The sequence below is a fragment of the Vanellus vanellus genome (assembly GCF_965231255.1).
Source record: "Vanellus vanellus genome assembly, chromosome: 3".
NCBI classification, from domain to species: domain Eukaryota; kingdom Metazoa; phylum Chordata; class Aves; order Charadriiformes; family Charadriidae; genus Vanellus; species Vanellus vanellus.
Window position 1 is genome coordinate 3,967,190 of NC_138907.1, and position 21,251 is coordinate 3,988,440.

The 21,251-nt window shown below is 39.2% G+C and overlaps 1 protein-coding gene across 2 annotated transcripts in view; it reads left to right on the forward strand.

Annotated features, from left to right (window-relative positions):
• Positions 1-21,251, forward strand: part of VRK2 (VRK serine/threonine kinase 2) — a 45,894-nt gene that overhangs the window by 14,678 nt on the left and 9,965 nt on the right. For both annotated transcript variants that reach the window (XM_082481544.1, XM_082481543.1), the window contains exons 7-9: positions 8,347-8,479; positions 18,307-18,427; positions 21,004-21,062. In XM_082481544.1, the coding sequence (XP_082337670.1) occupies positions 8,347-8,479; positions 18,307-18,427; positions 21,004-21,062 (313 nt within the window). The remainder of the gene's footprint in view (positions 1-8,346; positions 8,480-18,306; positions 18,428-21,003; positions 21,063-21,251) is intronic.

The window sequence follows — 21,251 nt, forward strand, 5'->3', positions numbered from 1 at the left end:
TGGCCCATTGTATTTTCATTCTTGGGAAGTTCTAGCTTTCTAATATTATCATAAATTGTGTTTCCATGCCGCTAACTCTTTTGTCCTGCTCATTGTAGTGGGTATAACAGGTAAGTAGGATTAAGGTTGCTGCTCTCTAACACTCTAAAGCTAGCCTTGAAATTGAAGTGTTTTGGTGAAATGTTTTGAAATAAATCTTTTAATCCCATCATACTCCACATGCTCTTACAAGTTCTTTTTTTCTTCAGTTAATAAAATCTAATTATGCTTTCTCTTGAAAAAAAATCATTTAGGAAAAAAAGGGCATCTCTAACTTCACTTAAGTATTATTAGCTGTAAGCAGTACTTCTTTTCATTCAATTTTTATGTTTGTGCTGCAGTGATGAAGAAACAGATCTTGCGAAACAGCTCACTGCCATTGGAGGTCGAGCCGTTGAACTAGATCTGCTTTTTTACAAGTTTCAAGTTAAATGGTTGAGTCAAATTTAACTTTCCAGCTTTCTAAAACACATAGTTTGAAATCTACCATGACTGTTTAAAACAACCATGTTTTTAGACAATGGTAGCAGCCAGTACATAATCTCAGTTTGTGATGTTTACCAGCCTGCTGAATCCAAAGAAGAGGCTATTTAGAGGCAAAACGATCTGCTACCCGAACGCATTAACTTAACTCAAATGACTTTTTTTTGTTTTGGCTGTTGTGTATTTTTATGACAGCAAGATATGCTGCTGGTTTTTACATTGAAATAATTTTGGTAGTGTCCATTTACAGTAATCATAAAATTTTAAGACATGTAGCTGACTTTGAGCTGCTTTTGAATTAGCCAAAGTGTGGGGAGATTTTCTGATTTGTTTCACATGTTGTCTGCATGACGATCCTGCTATACTAGTATTTTGTTTTCATGAATAGTAAATTCATTGACAGATTAAAAATAAGGTACTTGTGAGTTACTTGTGAGTTACTGGGCAGAGGCTTTAGGTGGAAATATAACAAGTTATATTTATTAAATAAAAGAAATCAATAGATAATCGAAATTAAGTAGCTCCTAGCTCAACACGTACAAAAAGTGTATATTACTGCTAAGAGGTTTTGTGTAGAATTTTTTTGCAGTAAAACTTCTTTTCCACTGAAATTATTCTATAAAACATTTTTAGAAGTTCACATTCTCATTCATAAGAGCTAACAGGAGAGAATTTCTAATATTAGCTTGTGTTTGTAAGTTATGAATTAAACTTTCATTTCTGTATGCTTAAGAAAACCTAGAGCTGTTCAGATATTATTCGAATAAATTTCCCAGTCATGGGCCCCAGAAATACTGCAAGTGGCCACAGGTCTGCTGATTTCACTGGAGTCATGATAACTATACCATACCAGTCTACAGCCATGACAGGGATGATTATTTCTAAATGTATTTTAACGTAATGTGTACTACATTTAGCTTACAAGGCAGGGCAGGTGGCTTAATGGGACTGGTTTTGGTCAAATAAAAAAATATTTTCCAGTCACAGCTTGCACAGTGTCTTGAAACACGTATGCTCTGTGGCTTGTGAGGCATGAAAAGAGGGAGTAATCTCACCAACACCGCAGCTAAAACTTTCAAGTTGGCAGATCTACATATGCCACTAATTGAATATCCTACCCCTGGAATTGTTGACTCTGATGTGCTGTCTGCCCCCATACTTGAATAACCGTTCTTCACCTGGGTTAGGAGCAGTACTAGATGATATTCTCACACAGATTTCAGGTATTCAGAACTGTACGTGTGTATTCGCACAGATGATTTTGCATTTGTCATATGCTCGCTATTTGCATGTGCCATTAATTTGCATGTAATTTTGCCATGAAAGTTGCTTCTTCCTGTTCCAAACATGTCCAGTTCCTGTGTAAGACTTCATGATGTTGTGACAGCCTTTTCTACAATCAAGCTGTCTTTATAACATGCTGGTGAGCTGAATGTATTATGTGTTTACCAGAACAGTATTTGGGAAGCTCTGTGGAGCATTACCACTGACTAAATGTGACAACAGTACAGAATATCCTATCCTGTATCCTCTGAACTTTTGTCAGAGTTGCTGTATTTTAATTTGGCAATCTTGTACTAACCTTAGACACTTCAGATAAAACCTCAGGCACTGATACTGCTACCAAATGCCTGTGAAGTGTTTTGTCCAACCTTCTCTCTCTGGTAAAATGGTGGATAGCTAGATTGCCTTGGTCTTGTTTTTTGAAAACAATAGAACTGGGAGGTAAAGTGATCAACCTTGTCTTATAAATAGGGAGTGAGAGCATCTAGCCAGTGGCAAACTCAAACTCAGGAACACGAGCTGAGATATGTGTAGCTCCAGTGGTAGCTGGCATAATAAAGCTGTCTGACCGAACAATTTCTGTGGTGAGTTTTTAAGAATTTTGTGCTAGTGGGTTCTTGCTCTTTAGGGTCTAGGATTTTAAGAGAAAATAAATTGGAAGTGTTCTTTAATTCTAGAAATTTTTTTTCAAAGGAACCCATAGCTAATCTCTTAAAAATAAAATATATGTGTATTCAGAAATGTATTTCCATATTCTGTTTTGGTGAAGAGACATAAATCTGTTCAAAAAAGCATGTGCACCTTTATACTCAACGTTGCATTTTTTTGGTCATTTAGTGGCTGTTCATGTGTACCCTTATGTGTGAATTTATCACTGACTTCCTGCAGTTCCAAAAAAGGTCATTTTTCTATGTTAGACTTTCTGCTGCTACTCTCTCTCTTCTGTAAACTAACCTGGTAAATTTACACCACAGCCAATAAATATCATAGTCCCCTTTTTGAAAGAACGTGTGAAATCCATACTGCTATGCCGTATCTTCTGTGGCAAGGCAGAGAAACAAATAAAGTAAAGGTCCTGCCACTCTGTGACCTCCAAATGATGTTTAGAAATGGTTAGAAGATCAGAATCAACTGACCTCAAAGAGCCGCTTGCTGCAGATCTATCCAATAGAAGGAAGAGAGGCCATTCAGTGAGTTACAGGTCAAAAGATCAATTCTCTAGTCAATATGTTTCTGAACATGGACCCAGCACAATGACTGACAGAATAGGAGTGATGTACTGAGGGAAGTACGCAGCCCATGAATCTCGGAGAGGCCTGAAAGAAAACTTGAAGTGATCAGACCTATAAATTACAGAACAAGTGAAGCACTGTCTCAGTATTGCAGCAAGTTAAAGATAATTCGGTGAATAGTAACTGTATGATAAAATGGGATAATAAGCATTATTGATATAGACTCTAAAAGAGAAATTCAAATCCATTAAACTCATTTAAATTATGATACTAATAAAAGGGACAAGTGGTCACTAGACAAGATCTTAAAATCAGAGTTTTTAATAAATGAAATAAGGGTTGGAAGAATGCCTCTTCAAAACAATTACCTTGTAGTATTTTCTTTCATTCCTCCCCATGAAATATATGGGCGGACATACTGCACTGTTGCAGACTCAAGCCTGCACCAGAAGTTACCTATTTGGATTTTTAAGCAGTAAATTTGAATTGCATTTGCACCTCAGTTCTGACTTTGATTTTAATAATTTCTTAGATGGAATAGTTACAGAATAAAACTCTCAGACTGGATTATTGTAGATAGCCCTAACCGAAAAGGGAAAAAGAAGAATACAAAAAAATTTCAAAATGTTAACTTTTAAGACCAGCTTTCAGTGGACCATCATAGAAGATACAGAGCTCACATGTTGATTATATGGGAAAAACATGCATGAAAACAATTCCAACTTTAAGCTGTTTTTCATTGTGATTCCTGCTCTTTAGTCCAGTATGACAGATTTGCTAAAGAGCAGATGAATTGAGAAAAATGAAAATCTCCGTTCTTCACGTGTTTTTAGGAAGAATACAGTATGCAGAGATACCATAGAGAAACAGTTGAGTTTTAACACATGGATGCTGGCTATGCCCCTGATCTGAGTTATAGCTTCACAATCAGATAGCCTTATTTTTTTTTCATCAGTCCTACTGCTACATTTGGATAGAACTTTTTGCACTGGTGTAATTTCTTTTTGTAGTAATGGCTCAAATATCTTGGAGTTCAGTTGATTCCAGTGTCAAGACTTGCCACTGACAAGTCACAATATTTCTTCCCCTCTGTCCTTCGTTTAACCTGCTTTCATCCTTCCTTGGCTTTTTGTGAAAGACACCATTTCTGTCCCAAATACTCTACTTCAGACTTGCTGTCCCAAGATGGACTTCAGTCTCCCTTTAGCCTTTTTGTAGTGTAGTGTCCAACTGAAGTTGACAGCATTATGGCCATTAGCAACCAATCTGCCTCTTATTAGTAGGTATCTACTTAATTATTTACAGCGCATTACATAACCCTAGTAATGGAAACACTGGAAAGAAAATGTACAAGAAAGTCACTGTATTGTTATCCTTTCAGCGATAAATCTCCTGCTCTGTGTACTTCAAGAGAATACCATGAGAATCCAAAGTACCAGGCTTATGAGTTCCCAAATCAATGCAGTTATATATCATAATGTATAAAAGTTGTAAGAATTTTAGATGTTTAGCAGATATTTAGCACTTCAGACATAAAGCGCTGTGAGGGAGTCATGCACAGAAAGGACAAGACGACTGCCAAATCTACATCTGGTTGCTTGTGCACATAAATAATTTTTTGTGCCTATGTGGCTCTTTGCTTGGAGAAGTTCAGTTCATTCATGTTTGCATGAAATTAAGTGTAAAGGCTTTAGAAATCTGGCTCCTAATCTATAACAAAATCTATTAATAACGGACTGTGCTAAACACTGCTGAGTCTAGTGCAGACTTGGATGTTTAAAGAAGAAACTTGGACAAAAACAAGAGTTAAAATAAGTAAGCGTGTGGGGAGGGGTGTACAATGTAACACAGCTAAACCCAGCTTACCTCAGTGTTGCACCTTCAGTCATGCATGTTACCATTTCCTGTTTCAGGTGTCTTGTTTATCTTACTCTGCATGTGTTTTGTTCTCTTTTTGTTCTTACTTTTTTTGTTGTTCCTAAAAAAAGCATGCCATTGAAAAATATTTATGGTATTGAAACACATACTAATACCGACTCAATTTTTCTCAGTATTCTTTAATAACCATCTTCTTTTCCCCTTCCCTGAACCCTTAAAAAAACCACAACAACCTACAAATTTGTTAACTCCCCTACCCACCATGTTCTGAGCAAATTTGGAATGGCACGCTATCTTACATTGTCAAAAAGTGACAATTAGCTATAAAAAACTATATATCTTTTTAATGATGAAAGGGTTATAATGAGAATTGATGAAATGAAATTAATGGTAATTTAAAATAATGTAGTCATTCTGATAATGGTTGTGGCAAGGTTGTAACAGTGCATTGCCAGTTTTGTACAAGCTGAAGACTGATTTTTGTTGGTGGCCAAGAAGCTTTGGCTTGAGAGGCTACCGTCAGTGCATGTTTGTGGGGAAAAAAAAATTGGATGTGAAAGTTATGGAAGTCATAAATGGCTCAGCTAGATGTAAGCTGAATAATGACACTCATTACCAACTTCTGGAGCAAACTGTGGCGTGATCGTAGATGTTGTTGCAATTGTATGTGAGTGGCTTTGAGAAGTGACTGCTTCTTGGTTTCCAGGCCTTGCTATCATCAGTCGGGGTAGGATAACCTAAAGCTACTTCTCACTTTTACAGGAGTTTCTCAGTATAAATTTAAAACTGCTTTGCTGATAGTACTGCTGAAGGTATTTTAAGCAAATCTTTTGCTTAAAAATGGACTAAGAGCGCATAGTTATTGTGATTTATCTTTAGGAAAACTAGTAACTTTTTTACATAGTTCAAGTTTGACAAGCAAATATTTGTGGCTACTTTCTAGAAGCCCTGTTGTTAAGATAGACTGAAAGACCTCAAAGGCTGGGCTGCCACATGGAAGAGTCTATCACGTAAGCTAGTGTTCTGAGCCCAGACAGAACCAGAAAGCTGGCAGAGATCCTTTTCTTGTATTGTTTTTTCTAATAGTTAAAGTCTCATTTTAATATAAGTCATAGCTTGAATTTTTGAATTTTTAGAGGTTGAAATCTGCTCTGTACTTAATTTTATTGTATCTGGTGAACTGTGCATGTCAAAAACCTATAGTCAAGCAAAATCCAAAATGTACCACTTAGCCTGGGAAGGGTACACCTTCTAGCCTAGTCTCTCCTTCCCAGCCCACAAAGGATGCGGAAGTCTCGCAAAACTTGATATTAGGGTTGTTTAAATTGGTTCTCTCACACTGACTGTGGGCTCAATTAGGACAGGTACCAGAGCATCAGGAATACGCTGGAGAACGGATGCAGGAGAAAATCAAATCGGTCAACCCAACAAAGTTTATGCCTCGTCCCAGATTTTCTAAACGTGCCTACGGTCTTTAATCTTGTATCACGGTCTGTATAGTCTGTCAGGTGAAAAACATCATCGGTAATCTTAAAAGCCATCACCCTGCGGGAAGTGAGTGCTGCGTCCCAGCTTACACGCTCCAAATGAGCACAGATCCTGCAGCAGAAACAGTAAAACCAAGAGACCAGCCATCCCAGGATTTGAAGCTGCCTGGAGCACAAACAGGAATCAGTGGTTCAACAGAATGTGCTACAAAATAATGCGTTAAGTTTTCTTGAGGGTTTTTTGTTTGTTTGTTTTTCCTCTACCGGGAGCGACATAATTAAATTACAAGTGGGCACCAGAAGAGTTTATTTTAGACTTTTACAGGATAAACTATTTTTTAGCTAAAGAGGAAACAAAACTAAGATTTGAATAAGAAAACGTTTTTCTTTATAATATAATATAATGTGATTTAGTAGAAATGATCTCTATATGCCTTCAGATGATTTAGCTTTTGCCCCAGAGATCAGTTCTGTTGGCAATATAATAGCAGTCTGTAGCTTTTGTGTTTTTTCTTTTTAAAAGTGAAAGTACCATACTTGGATATTTATAAAAAAAGCAATTGCCTAATGTGAGAACTGGTCAATGTAAGGGGCAAAGGCCAGGTGGGAGTGTGAAAATGACAGAGTGAGAAAATAACCTATGGGATATTGTAGGGTGGACAGACTGTGATTAAATTCCAGCTGCTTTCAACAAGTTACTGCTTGTCAGCTGTGCTGCGGTAATTGACCATGTGCATGTATTAAGTCCACCCCTGCTGGAGGATTGAACATTTTAATCTGAACTTCATAGACTGGACTCGTGCCCTTAATCTAAATTATGTGAGTGTCAGAATTGACATGGGTGCAGTACTGCGCGTGCTATGCCTATAGAGAAATAGAGGCACAGAAAGTACAATTCAGCTGTCCTGAGCTGTTCTGTTTTCAACTTCAAATACCATAAAAGCGAGCAAGACTAAGTTTAAAGTCAGTTAATACTTCCACAGTTAAGTCCCAAGAATATGCAAGTGCATCTCCCAGATACATCATTCAGAACTGAGCAACTTCCTCCCTCTGGTTATTTAGGTAGCTATAGGGAAGGATCTTGGGGGGAAAAAAAATAGTTACCTGTGTCAGAATGGAAAGGTGAGTGCGGCAGAATGCATGAGCTTGCTGCAATATACACGGTGGGGGCCGAAAATTTTTTCTCTTCAACTCTTTTAGCATCATGGATTTGCTTCAGAGTAACTCAGAGTGAAGTCTGGCTCTATGCCTTTTTAAAATTTATTATAAATTCAGGAGTGATTTACTAAGAGTGCTTTCTGGGTTGGGGGGGAGCTAGTTTGTTTTGCTTTGCTTTATCTTACGCTTTATGTTTAAATAGTTGTTGCCAGTATGGACTTACTGACAGTAATATTCAAAAAGAAGAGCCTACAGTTAGGCTAATGCCCAGCAGCCCTGTGGTCACGGTCTCTCTTAGCAATGGAGCCCTGTGTCCAGTCTGGCTGGGGGAAGCTGCTGTCTCTCACTTCTGGCTTTTAAGTTGCACTGCGCTTATGAAATTGTAGTCTTGGCTGACGGGAAACTTGAACACGGGTGTGTATGTGCTTGTTTAAGTAAGGAGGGGAAGGGGTCCCATAAGCAACATGAGGATACATAAAAGGCATATTGCGGTTTATGATGTCTAGATGCCCACCTGGAGAGGAGAGAGCTTAGGAACAAAATAAAAAGACTGAAATTCTGCTCGACTCTGAAATAAGATAAGAGTATAGTAGTGGAAGGATTTAAATGGGGAGGGCAGCTGTTATAGCCCCCAGTTGTACATATTTTATCCTGCGGCACCATTTGGTTTAATAAAATTTAGATCTAAGGCTGTCCTTAACCTATCAGTTTCTTAAGACTTAATTATAAAGGTTATACTTTCAAAGGACAAAAGCATTATTCATTTGTCTGTTCATGTCTTCCAGGTTTATCTTGCAGATTATGGACTTTCCTACAGATATTGTCCCAATGGGAACCACAAACAGTATCAGGAAAATCCTAGGAAGGGCCATAATGGGACAATAGAGTTTACCAGCGTAGATGCCCACAAGGGAGTAGGTAGGTTTCTTTTTTTTTTATTTCAGAGGAGTGATTACAGAATGAGTAATCAGGCTGTGTGAGCTGATGTATACAATAGAAGTAGTCTTGGGGATTGCTCAGGGTTGATCACACCCTTGTGTGGTGACCTCTTCTTGTACCTGGAACTCTTCTCCATGGCTGGTGTGGGAAAGGGAGCCGCTCAGTTGAAACAGAAAGGCTGCTGCATGTATGGTACTGGAAGGTGGACCAAGATGCCCTAAGAGCTTGCCATTAAACTTAATTGGTTCATGTTGGGAGTACTGGTTTGTGTTTGCTATACTCTGTAGAAGCAGAGGCAATATTTGCTAATGTTGGATTGTCAAGGAAAAACGTTTCGAGTCTGCACTGTCCTTTAGGGAGAGCTGTGTGTCAGTGTCACCATCTGCATTATGAGAGGATGTTTCAAGATGACATTCCTTCTGCAAGGAGAAAAACCTTTTCTGAAGCCATAAAGTGTTAACTTTTTGAAATCTTTTTCCAGTAGCCTTTCATATATCTTACTTATTTAAACTCACTTTGATGGTATTGGAAACACATTTGCAGGTAAATTACATACATAGTCCTTTTATTGGATATTGATTGTACTGCCTTGCATTCCAAGGCAGACTTAATTCAACAATTCCCTAATTAGTTAAAGTCATAACCTATGTCTTGTATTCATTTACCATTAATTAAACCTTAGCTGTTTATTACACTGCAGTCCAAATCCAATAGCAGACCCACAGAGCCATGGAAAAGGGAATGGGAGGTCAATATTGAAAATATATGGTGCAAAGTCCCACTGATGGCTGCATTGTTCACAATCAATATGGTCAATGCAACACAACTTTCTTAGTTGCTATGTCAGCAAGACAAAAAGTCAATTCTAATGTTATGCTAGTGAAAAAAATTGTGATTATTGAAAAACTTTGACTCTTGCTACGAAACAGTGTTTTTGTTAACTTTGCTTTCCCCTATTCTCCCCCACCCCCAAGATCTTCTAAAACAAAAGGAATGGTTTTCTGCTGCCAGCTTTGCTAGGATCATAGTGTCACAAGCGATAACTGTAGAAATTTGTGCTTGTTAATAGCTGCTGAACTGTTACCTTAAACTAATACTTTCTAACGAGTTTTAGTTGGCACAAACAACTGTATATTATTGCTTTTTCTATTAAAAGGACCATTGACCATGTAATGTAGAGGGTCTTGATAATTTGCCAGTGCTGTTAAAACCTGCAATCGTTTAACTCTGGTCATTAGGAAAAATGAAATAAGACTGTCAAGTATTTGCTGCTAAGACAATTGCACAATTTCACCTGCTAAAAAATATTTTGTGGTGAAGAGGGCGTCTGTTTCAGACTCTTCTAGCACTCCCAAGCATACAGTGCATTTTCTGGAAATCTGACTCTGGCTGTTTTTCCTGGTAGTGTGTACTAGTGTGGCTGTGTACGCTGTTTGAAGAATAGGTGGAAGCTGGAGTGCTTGGGATTTGGTGGTTGGGTAGTTATAGCAGCTAGTTTGTGTAGTGGACAGGTGTCTGTTGATGGGTATGTGGTTACAGGACACGGAATTTTTACAGACGTGAGTGGCAAAAGGTGTGCACGTGCAAGTGTGAGTTAAGTTGTTGTCTTTTGCAGTCTGTGGGTTAGATTACCCCCTCAAGTAGCTAAAGCTATGGTAGAATTGGTGAAAAGCAGAGGACTCCAGAAAAGAAAATATTCAGAAAGATAGTTTGAGGGAGCTTATCCCCATCTTACACTTGAAACTTTTTTGCTTGTTAATAGCTGCAAACAGAAAATCCGTAGATTTTTCTGAGGCTCCTGCTGGAAAAGCCTGCAGAACATGATGTGGTGTCTGGTATGTTGCAGAGAATCCAAACGATTGACATTGAATTCCTCAGCTCTGACCTTCTAACAGCCTGAATCCATTAAGGTCAAATTACCAGAGTTTCCCATTTGCAGCAGGTCTCTCAACATCCTAGGGAAAATACGCATCTGCAGTGACTTCTGTCAGAGATTGCACTGGTCCCGATGGCAGAACATAGCAACTGGTTTCCCTCATCTCATCTCTTGTTGTGAGGTTTAGAGTTGCGGAGATGTTTCAGGATGCTGAAAGACTTCCAATAGATGGGACAAAGGGCTGCTTTGCTCAGCAATCTCCTGTGCTCCTGACTCGTGATTGAGTCTCAGCGCAGTCTCATGTACCAAGTGAGGTGGAGTGTTCTTCTGAAAGGTGTTTAAAGACTGCTTCACTATTGGCAAGTTAAAGCTGCGTGGATGGCCTTCATTCTGGTGTTACCCATTTCTTCCGAATGGAGTATTTTTTTTATTTTAATGCTCTTGGAATATAGTTCTAACTTTTAAATATTATTTTATATAAATGAGATCCTTTCCAGAAGGCATTTCCTGAATGTACGTAGCAACATAAATACCTCAAAACCCCTGAATAGTACCAGTTGCTGTATTGAGTTAGACAAATGAGAACATTTTGACTTGCTCATAAAGTAGCTACCTGAATATATACAGCAATTTGAGGTATATGCTGAAACTTAAAACAAAATTATGAATCTGTTGCTTTCAAAAGCACCTCTCGGCAATGCTTGAAGCTGACAACCTCCTTCAATAAGGCCAATCAAATGTAACCACTTTCCGCTAATTTAAATCAACACCGGTGTTCCCTAGTTGAATCAAGAGTTTAACCCAGCTGCATGCCTGTTTATTCCCCAAGCTCTCCACGGAGTTCGTCAGATGGAGAAGTTGCACAGTCCACTGAGATCCAGAAAGTTTCCTACCAGTGCCCACTGCATGGTAACGCTTTTGGGTGGTAGAATTAGTCCATATTCTTCTGACAGCCTCTGCTAAGGGCTGAGTTGGATGTGCCGTTTCTGTGGCAGCTGATGGCGAATCGTTGCCTTCAAACAAGTTAGTTTAGTGCGTGCCACTGTGTACTGATGGTGCCGGTGGCTCTGACTTTGTGCTGGAATTGAAAAGGAATTCCCCCTGAGCTGGGAAAGGCTGGGAGCAGCTGCCCTGCCTGGTGCCTCAGCTCTTCATGCTGGTTTTATCTTTAGTTTTGCTATGTCTAGAGTGCACTTTGAACCAAGTCAGGGCCCAAGTTCGGCTTTGGTACAGGATCTGACCCACATCATCAGCATTCCTGTATTTGGTGGCTGGATCTCATTGCAACCAGCGTGTAGGCTTTTTACATTTAAAACATTTCTGGTTTGATGCAAATTTGATATGGCACAACTGCATTGTTAGTTTTTGCATAGTTTTGAGTGTATTCATTATATTAGTTTTTAAAGACCATACTGTATAAACAGTATTACCTTTGTTTGTTGATTGATAATTAAAGAGAATTATATCTGCACCCAGTGTATGTTTAAAAAATTGTTACATAGTTAGTGTTAAAAAGTAATATTTGGATCAATGCCTCCTTATGGATTTTTGTAGATTTTCTACTCACTGAGGCGTGCAGTCAATACCTAATTTCTCTGGAGATATACTGCGCTTAACATATTGAGTTTTTTTTAAATACTCCAGTCCTGTGCATTGAGTGCGTAAGACCAGTTTTAATTTGCTATCATTGATGAACGTAAGAGTATGAACTGTCTATGTTGAATTCTCTCCAGCATATATTTGTGTTTGTCATAGATTTCAAGATAACTCCCCTCTTCCGTTTAACAATGTTTCAAAGTACCTTATAGCAGTTCTGCCATCTCTCCCACTAGGTAGAGTACCAGCTGAAATCCTTCCAGGACTTGTATCTACATCTAGAATAGTAAAAGCTGCTTAAAGACAGTAGTGATGACTTTTGACAAGCTTCTGGATACGTAAAGTGTCTGATGACATTTGCCTCAGTCGGGCCCACTGGTTGTCACTTTTTTTTGTAGCTGGTGAATAAGTTTTGTCTGGTTTCATTGAGCAAAAATGTTTTTATTTTCATGTCCTGTGTTAGGGAAGGCAGTTGGAGCTATGTTTGATGCCGTATTTTAGCCAGTTCTTTGTGGGCCACACATAGGGTTATTGCAGCATGCGCTCCTTGAGGTCTGTCTCATTGCTTGTGCAGTGTGTTTGTATAGGGCAACGAAGGCATCGGGCTGATTGTAGGGAAAGCTCCAAGTTCTTGTTCTTATTTTCCCCACTGGTCTGACAGAACTGTTGTTGTTTGATGTTAAAAACATAGCTCAATGCTTGTCCATTTTTCCTTTTCTTTTACGTGCAGTGGTTGACTAGAATATATGCAGGATGTGCAAGAATATAAACACCTATGCCTGGAAACATACTCTTTCTAAGCCCGCATAGCTTCCAGAGAACAGAGCTCTAAATGGCTCTGGATCAAGAGGTTTATTTGGCATCTGTCCATGTATAGTAAGGATCCAGAGGGAGCCTGCTGGATTTTTTTTGTTGGTCAAATGAATTATTGATTTGCTGCAGTTTGGTATGTGTTTCCCAAAGACTGTGTGCAGGACAAACTGTAAATCCTAAAAATAAAAGAAAAACATAACCGATCTGGTGAAAAATGGGTGGGACTTTGCAGTGTGAAATAAATAGAAAGATGTTTTAATTTCTGAGTGTTGTATTAGAAATGTGTGCCCAGCAGAAGAGAGAGCAGGAGGTTGTTGTAAGCGAAAGAAGAGTTGGGCTTTAGCAAGGAGAAGATTGAATAGGTTCCTATAACCACCTCTGTAAGCTTATTCTGTCCTGCCAAGAATGTCCAGAAGCAGCAAAAATAAGATGATGAGCATCACAACTTTATAGCACAACTGATGAGTGTGGCTGGGAATTTATTGTTTAATTTTGGTTCTCGTTCTCTACACCAGGAATTCAAAAAGTTAGTGAACCCCACAGCTGCTTGTCAGCCCCTTACCTTTGTGATTTTTTTCTGCCACACAGATGTGAAAGAAGAGTAAAACTTCTGTCCCCACTCTCCTGCCACACGTTCTCCTTACTGCCAGCTTGGAACCTTTTACTTCTGACCAGGTACCTGCACCTCTTGCCACCACCATTTTATCTGCCACCCAGATCTCGTGGTGAAGTTCCCTTGCATCTTCCAACCTTCCCACTACATAAACTTCTCCCCACCAAATCAAGACCCGAGCCCTCTTCCTTTCAGCACATCCCATTCCACCAGTCGTGATGATTATTCACTCTCTGTCCATGTTTAGAGGAGAATCCTGCTGCTGGCTGCACTCTTCTATTATGGATGCAGCAGAGCAAGTGCGAAAACAAGGAGACTCTGCAGTTAGATCCTGCTGGTCAGTGGACACGTGTAACTGTTTGGAGGTTGCTGTGCACGTTTCTGCACATTAGGGTGTTGTGATTGTGCAGGATGGCTCTGCTATTTTGAAGAGGTTTGAGGATTGCGGTTTGGGGACTTCTGGCCTGCAGGACCTGCTGGCTCGCAGCGTGCTCAGGAGCTTGGCCACAGCAGGACAGTGGCAGTAGTGTTGCTGCTTTTGTGTGTCTTAAAGCCAGTTATCCAACTACTGTACTGGGACTGCATCCTGTGACTGACAGGACAGTGCAGATGTGTGGGCTGGTCACCAGTTTTGATGCTGCGTTTGAGAGGAAATGAGCCCTCAGGACTGTGAGGCAAATATTGTCAGCATGGCACCTCTGTGCCCGCCCAAGGCGAGGTCAGTGCTGGGGAGTCACGGTTGTATCCTCCTTGTGAACAACTGCGGGAGCTCCTGTCAGCTCTGCCGTAGGATTAGGTCATTGCCCTACGACCAGTTGAGCGTATAGCTGTAGGGTCTGAGTTTATGAGAGACACCATAGCTGGCACGGGAAAAGCCACTTGTTGCCGTGTCCCAGACTGAGTTCTCTGGAAGAGTCGTAGTCCAGTTGTGGTAACACCACGTTTGCGCTGGATTTTTCTCTCCAGCATTCCGTGGTGGTGGTTATTGTCAGTGAGTACTTCAGAACCGTGCCAAGCTAACAGCGCAGAGCTGTACATGAGGGGAGGAGAGATCGTTCCCGGCTCCTGCTGGCAGTTGCCCTGCCTGAGACTGGATAACTGTACAGAATGGCCTCCAAGCTTTAAAATTTTTTGTAAATTTTAACTATATTTAACCTTCTTTCTGTAGCCACCCACTCTATTCAGTTAGTCACTATCCTGCTGCAGTGAACTCCCCGGGCTGACCAGTACTTTGGGGAAGCAATATTTCATTATTAGCTTTTTTTTTTTTTAGTCTATTCTTTTCTCCTGCCCCTAATATAGGCACTGATTTTTGACAAGTCTTATATTTGTCTGTTTTTTTATCATCTCAACCTTGAGTTAAGTTATATCCACTTCTAGTTCATTTATTAAAACATTGTGATGATACATTTTTAACATAATTATATTCTCGATGGTCATGTTAGCACTCCTTTCCTTTATGGGCTTTTGGATTAATGGATATGGTATGAGTTATATTTGTTTGTGAATTAACATGAATTTGTATGCTGTAATGCCAGTGAGAATTGGAGGTTCCACTGCATGTAGATGCAATACGAGCCACTAAAATGATCATTTTTATGAAAAGCTTCCAATCTAAAGAAATTATAATGTAACAGTGCTAATTAAAAACAATAGAAGAACGTTTCATCTGTCACTCGTTAGCCTTCAACATCTGTACAAAAGGCTTGAGAAAGTTAGCTTAATAAGGGCCGTAGAGGAAAACTCATGCTTACATGGGTTTCGGATGAGTCCTTGGGAGCAGTGTAGTTTTAAGACCGTATTGTGGCCAGTGTGATATCATTTATGATGTATTTTGAAATAGTAATCTGAATATAAATTAGGGCTCAGATAGCTGCCAAAGCCAGTATGCAGAGATACATAATATATTTTTGTCTCAGAGTGAATTGCTTCAGTTATGTTATTCTGAGTTATCGTTGAACCCTGTGCCTGCGTGTTGAGTATGTGTTTGTGGTGTATATAAAACTTGTTATGGCCTGACTGATTTCATTGATGTGGTTGTTAATTCATTAACTTCAATGGAGTTGTTCCCTATTCATCTTGGCAGGAGTGAGGACAGAATCAGGCCTTAAATCTTCAAATTAAAAAAATAAACTATTAAAAATATTGTGAAATAAAATATTGCCAACATGTTCCCCTTAAATAGTATTTCGTATGAGACTAAAATAAAAATATTTCTGGTTAATCAAGAAGCAGAAATCAAATATCCATTAAAAAGAAAGAAAAAAAAAAACCCTAAGTTTTTAGTCTACAGAAAAGTAAAAGAATTTGATTTAAATCAGTACTATTTTGAATGTATGCTCTTGTAACAGTGACGTGTTCTCAAGCAGAATTGTTTTATTTTTGCATGGCTATCGCATTTAAGATGAAAACAGATTGACTTCTCTCAGTTGATGTTCATCAAGAATTCTTGTAACTTCCAATTGTATTAGCAGACTTACCTTTGCAGGTAAACATATACTTGAAATCTATGTATTAGTGCTTCGTTTGGGGTGAAAATCTAATTATTCCGTTGTGCATAGATAATAATAATTCATTAAAGAGTAGTTAATATTTTTTATAAGGATCTAAATGATTTTAAAAGTTGAGGAAGTTAGCATCTCTAATACTGAGCTGACAAAGGAGTAGAGAGAAAGAATAAGTTAGTACAGTCAAGTAATCAAATGTTGACATTTTCATGTGGTTCTATGAAAACCACATGTAAATGTCTTTATGTAGTAACGCTTGCAGTGACCTGGGAGATACAGTGATAGAGGAGTTCACCATCTCTCTGTAAAACATTTCCCCTTTTATTTTTCAGTGATGTATGGCATAGTTGCATGTACTTCCCCTTCCCCCAGCTGACTACTGTGGCTTTAGGAAGGTATTAGTAAAGTCTTACTTGCGCACATCTCCCTGTTTGTGAGGGCTTTGCCCTGGCGTTAGTCAGGAAATGGCTCGAAGATCTGCGGGTGAGTGAGAAGGTAATTAGTCATGGCCAAACTGTTAACGGTGAAGTAAACTTTACTCTCCGGGGACTGTTTTGTCAGAAAACGACTTACCTTAGGTTAGCTTCTGAAATCTAATTGACTTAGCTTATTTACAGATTCATATCAATTAGTCCCTCAGTGAAAGAAGTGGTCCGTTGTAATTTTGGCAGTTTTTCTCAAAAGGCTGCTTTCTGTAGCCCATCGTACACAAACAGGTGCCAAAAAAGCATTGTGTGAAAATTAGAGGATCTGCAATCAAAAATTCTGTCTTATATGGTTATAATCTGGAATTGCTATAATGGAAAAAGAGTTGTGAACACATGTGCATGAATGGAATTGTTCCACAGTTAACAGGAGATTTATGGCTGAAGAAATCACTACAGAACAGCAAGTGGTAGAGATTGTGTTTTTATTTTAATATGAGAGCCAAGTCTTGCATTAGGACGTTGCTGAATCTAGTGCAGAAAATAAACAGCACCCAAGGGATAGTGTAGCATTCTGTTAGATTGAAGGGCCTTTAATAATCCCATAGTCTAATAGCAGTTAAGATAGAGACTGTATAAGAACTAATCTTCTGCTTTTACAATAATGTGTGTACAGTAACAAGAAACAGTTATGATGTGTTGGCACCGTAGCTTTTAGCAGATGACTTTTTAAATTAAAAGATAAGTTTGCTGAGCGACTTTCTGGAATTTATTTAATGAAGGCCCATAAAATATGATATCTGTTTACAGCTGGATTAACAGCACTGTGCTCAACTACTAGTTTTTATGCTAGACAAAAAGTACAGAACAAATCTGAAATCTTCTTTCCTTCCCGGAAAATGCAAATTCATTTTGGAAAAGCATAAACTTAACTTCTACATCTCTCTTTCTTTAATCGTGATTAACAGTTCCTGTTTTTGCAGATTCCATGTGGTCTTGACTTGCAAAGGCTGCAAGTCAAATGCGTACAAAGAAATATTTCAGCAGTCGTGCTTGTTCAATTTTTTTAAGGTTTGGTTTCCTTTGAATGGCAGCAAGCAATAGCAATTCTACTAGTATTACACTTTTTTTTCCTCTTGGGAAAAGTCAATCTATAGATTAACTTCAGTTAGCTGTTTTTCTGCATAGAAGATATTTGGGGATGGGGTTAATTTTTGATTGAATTATATCTACTGTATTTTTATTCTGTCATTAGTGTATCTGTTTGGGGCGTGCAAAGTGAGAGTAGGTTGTTCCTGAAATAACTTCCTTTGTGGAAGCAGTAGCAGTAAGTTTACACAGGACTTGCTAAACAGCAAGTGTATTTTAGCTTGTGCTGCGTCTCTCTAAACAAACAGGTCGTGGTTCCTGTAAGCAGACAACTGGTGTGTAAATTGTACACTAGATGGCAGTTTTGTCATATCTTCCAAGTTCAAATAGCTCTGTAGGAGAACAGGAAAGGCCATCAGTGTTTAGTCTGCACTCACAGGGTCCCTGCATGACCAATGTGGACCCCATGGACTTCCTGGAACATGTGTTAGCAATTTAGCAGCAGACATTTATTTCTTTGTTTTACTGCTTGGCTCTTTGAGAAAGTGTTGGTACTCAGTTATGGGCTGTCTGGATCATGTCAGAGGCCATGGGGATCAAGTCCATGTGACAGGCCAGACTGAGGAAGGATGAAGTTGGAGGAGGTGAGGAAACTGACCCTTACTTCAACAGTAACAAGTCACTGCCTGTCTGTGGACTGTGGCCAAATGCCGGGGCGTTTTAGGTCTAATACAGCTGAATAAACAAAACGCTTTGCCCATTTGGCTTTTTCATATTTCATCAACACTAGTTCAATCAAAGTCTTTTCTATTTCCTAAGAAGAGGTTCTTATTCTTTTTTTTTTTTTTTTTTCTTTTTCCTCTTACCCCCCCCCCCCTCCATTTTAGCCCCATCCAGACGAGGTGACCTTGAAATCCTTGGCTACTGCATGCTGCAATGGTTATGTGGGAAGCTGCCCTGGGAACAGAATCTGAAGGACCCTGTAGCTGTCCAGACTGCGAAAACAAAGTAAAAATAAAACAACACACACACGTACACATATGCACACACATACCACCCTAGAACCCTGCATTGTCCTCATCACTTAACAAAACAGGTCAGAGAAAGACAGCTTTACATCCTGTAGAATAGCACCTTACAAGAAGACCAAAACAATTTTCCTTAACTGAGAGATGGTAGAAGCAGTTAAAAATGTGAACTCTGTGTGCATATATACCCTCTTCCACATGTCTATGTGTGTACTGCTGTAGAGATATGATAAATTCAAATGCACAATACACAGTCATTTTGTCTGCTGTGTATTTTTTTAATACTCTTTTTTTTAAAGAAAACATTTGTGAATTAGTGCGGGCATTACTGCACAAACAGAAAGTTGTTGTGTGTTTCCATTAAACTCCACGGGTGCTTTGTGGAGACTATAGTACAAACACCTCTTGGAAGTTTTTCCACATGTGCATTCAATTTATCTAACTTTCTATAGGACACTATTTTTCAGATGTTTTTATGTAGGTTTTTAACGTTATATAAGCCTACTGCTGCTACAAACAATTAAATACCAAAATACTAAAGAACTTGATTAAAATCTTTCCTTTATCCCAACGTGACTCATTTAGAGCTTAGTAAAGCAACAGTGTATTAGTGTTTTCTTTCTCTGCTTTCACAGTTGGGACTTGAGAGAGTTAATTGCATGTGGTACAGCGTAGCCCGTAGAAGGCTATACAGAGGAGTAGTTACCCATAAATGTAACATCACAATTGGAGGAGGCAGCAAACTTTTAAGTAGGGCAAGTCACAACAGAGGTACACAATAGGGATAGCTGATCCACAGAAATCAATCTGCAAATTCAGTGTGGCGTCGGCTCTCAACAGAGAAAAAGGTTAGCCCGCAGACTGCGGATAATACAGATTGCATCTGTAAATGTTGACATCGTATGTTGTGTTTAATATTTCTCCTTTAGAAGTTCTGATCATTACACAACCCCCTGCAAGGTAACACTTATACAATTCAATGTTAAATCAATTTAATCAATCAAGCTGCTTCACTAATTCTTCCCTTGCAGTTAACCCTTAGATTGCAAGCGTTTTCAGGAGGCCAAGTAAACAGATGCTTAGCGGAAATGCACAGAAAATTATACGAATTCCATTTATCAGAAATATCCTATTAGTCTAATAGCTTGCATTCTTGGTATTAGGTAACTTGCCCAGGTCGTCCCCTTTTATTTATCTTAATTTTCAGTGCCTATAATGTTTTCAAAGGTCAGAAATAGACCATGTGCGTATCCAGTTGCTTATAAGTTAATAAGTACATTACCAGCACAACTGAATCACTGAGTGTGCCAGTCCTGTGCTATGGGGCCTGTGTGATGGGGAGGAAGAAGGGCCTGGGCCTGGAAGCTGGGGTGCAGTTGAAAGGCAGGAGCCAGAGCAGGAACTGAGAATCTCTTGTTCACCAGTTGTCTCATCCTCTCATCCCTTCACTACAAGGTGCTAATCTTTGCTCCCAGTGATGCTGGGGCGATGAGGCAGCTGTGCCAAGTCTTTGGGTGTTGGTTAAGGGGATACTTAAGGACTGCTGTTATATTTGAGTTTAGAAATATCCATGCCATAATTAGAGGAGAGGCTCCGTTTGAATTAGAATTTAAGCTAGACTACAGGGAAGTATTTATGTTTAAATGTTTCATTTCCCCAAAATTGAAACCCCTGTTTCTGATACTAAACAACAGATTACTGAATTGAAGGCATTAGCCTACGTACTCCAACTTTATGCACTTGAGAACACAATCTGTTACTGATTTGTGGACCTTTATGGCTCCTTTAAACAAATGAACAAAAAAACGGGATCCCTTCACAGTTTTAATAGCTAGACTGACCTAACAGATTTCACTTGCTTGGGGCAAGGGGGCTTGTGCAGCTGCGGGTTCCTGCAGGTGGTAGATCATCCTGGTTCATGCCTGCACAAAGATGAGAGTTGGTGTTACTTCATACGCTTTTATGGAATGAGGGATTCTGAGCTCCAGTGTCCTTTGCTGTTTCTGGATAGATAGAAAGTACATGTGTGGCCCTGCCCTTCAGTTTATGAAGCGCATGGGACTTAAGGTCGTTTAACCTTCCTCTCCCCTTTTGTCCTTGCCATGCCTGCTTGTAATTTTGACAGCCATCACCCAGCTGCCCGTGAGCTACGTGGCAGAAAGAACCTGATGCTAAATGACTAATAGGCAGACCAGAACTGGTTCTTAAATTCTGAAATACAAATATTAATCATAAAGCTGAAATCAGAACAAGCCATTTCAGCTCAAAGCATTTTTCTTTTTCTTTCTGGAAAGCTTAAAACATTTGCAAAGAAAACCTTATTGTTAAAGTGCAATCTTAGCTGTAAGCCTGGTCTTGCTGAAATCAGCAGTCTCCAACGAGTTAAAAATATAGCAGGTAAGAGGAGATTTTGTTTTAAAAGCAGTACTGTGAATCATTAGATCTCCCGGAGGTCCACTCCCTTTGGAATTGAGGCTTGCTGTCTTCCTAAATCCCAAATGAAGAATCACCTGCTCCAAACCCACATTAAATTGTTGCACTCTCATGTTGTTTCAGACTTATGGATGAGCTCCCAGATTCAGTGATGGAATGGGATTCTTCTGGAAGCAGCTGTAGTAAGTGTGCTTGTACTATGTACCATATAGCTCTTTAGTTTGTTACAAAAAATACTTTAAATGCCTTAGTCTATTTGGGGGAAGCAGTAGAAAAGTAAAAGTAACACAAACTTAACAATCTTAAATGCAATTGCTGACTTTTGCACCTTAAGGTAGATGCCCTCACCAGGCCTGAGTCTATGCTGTATT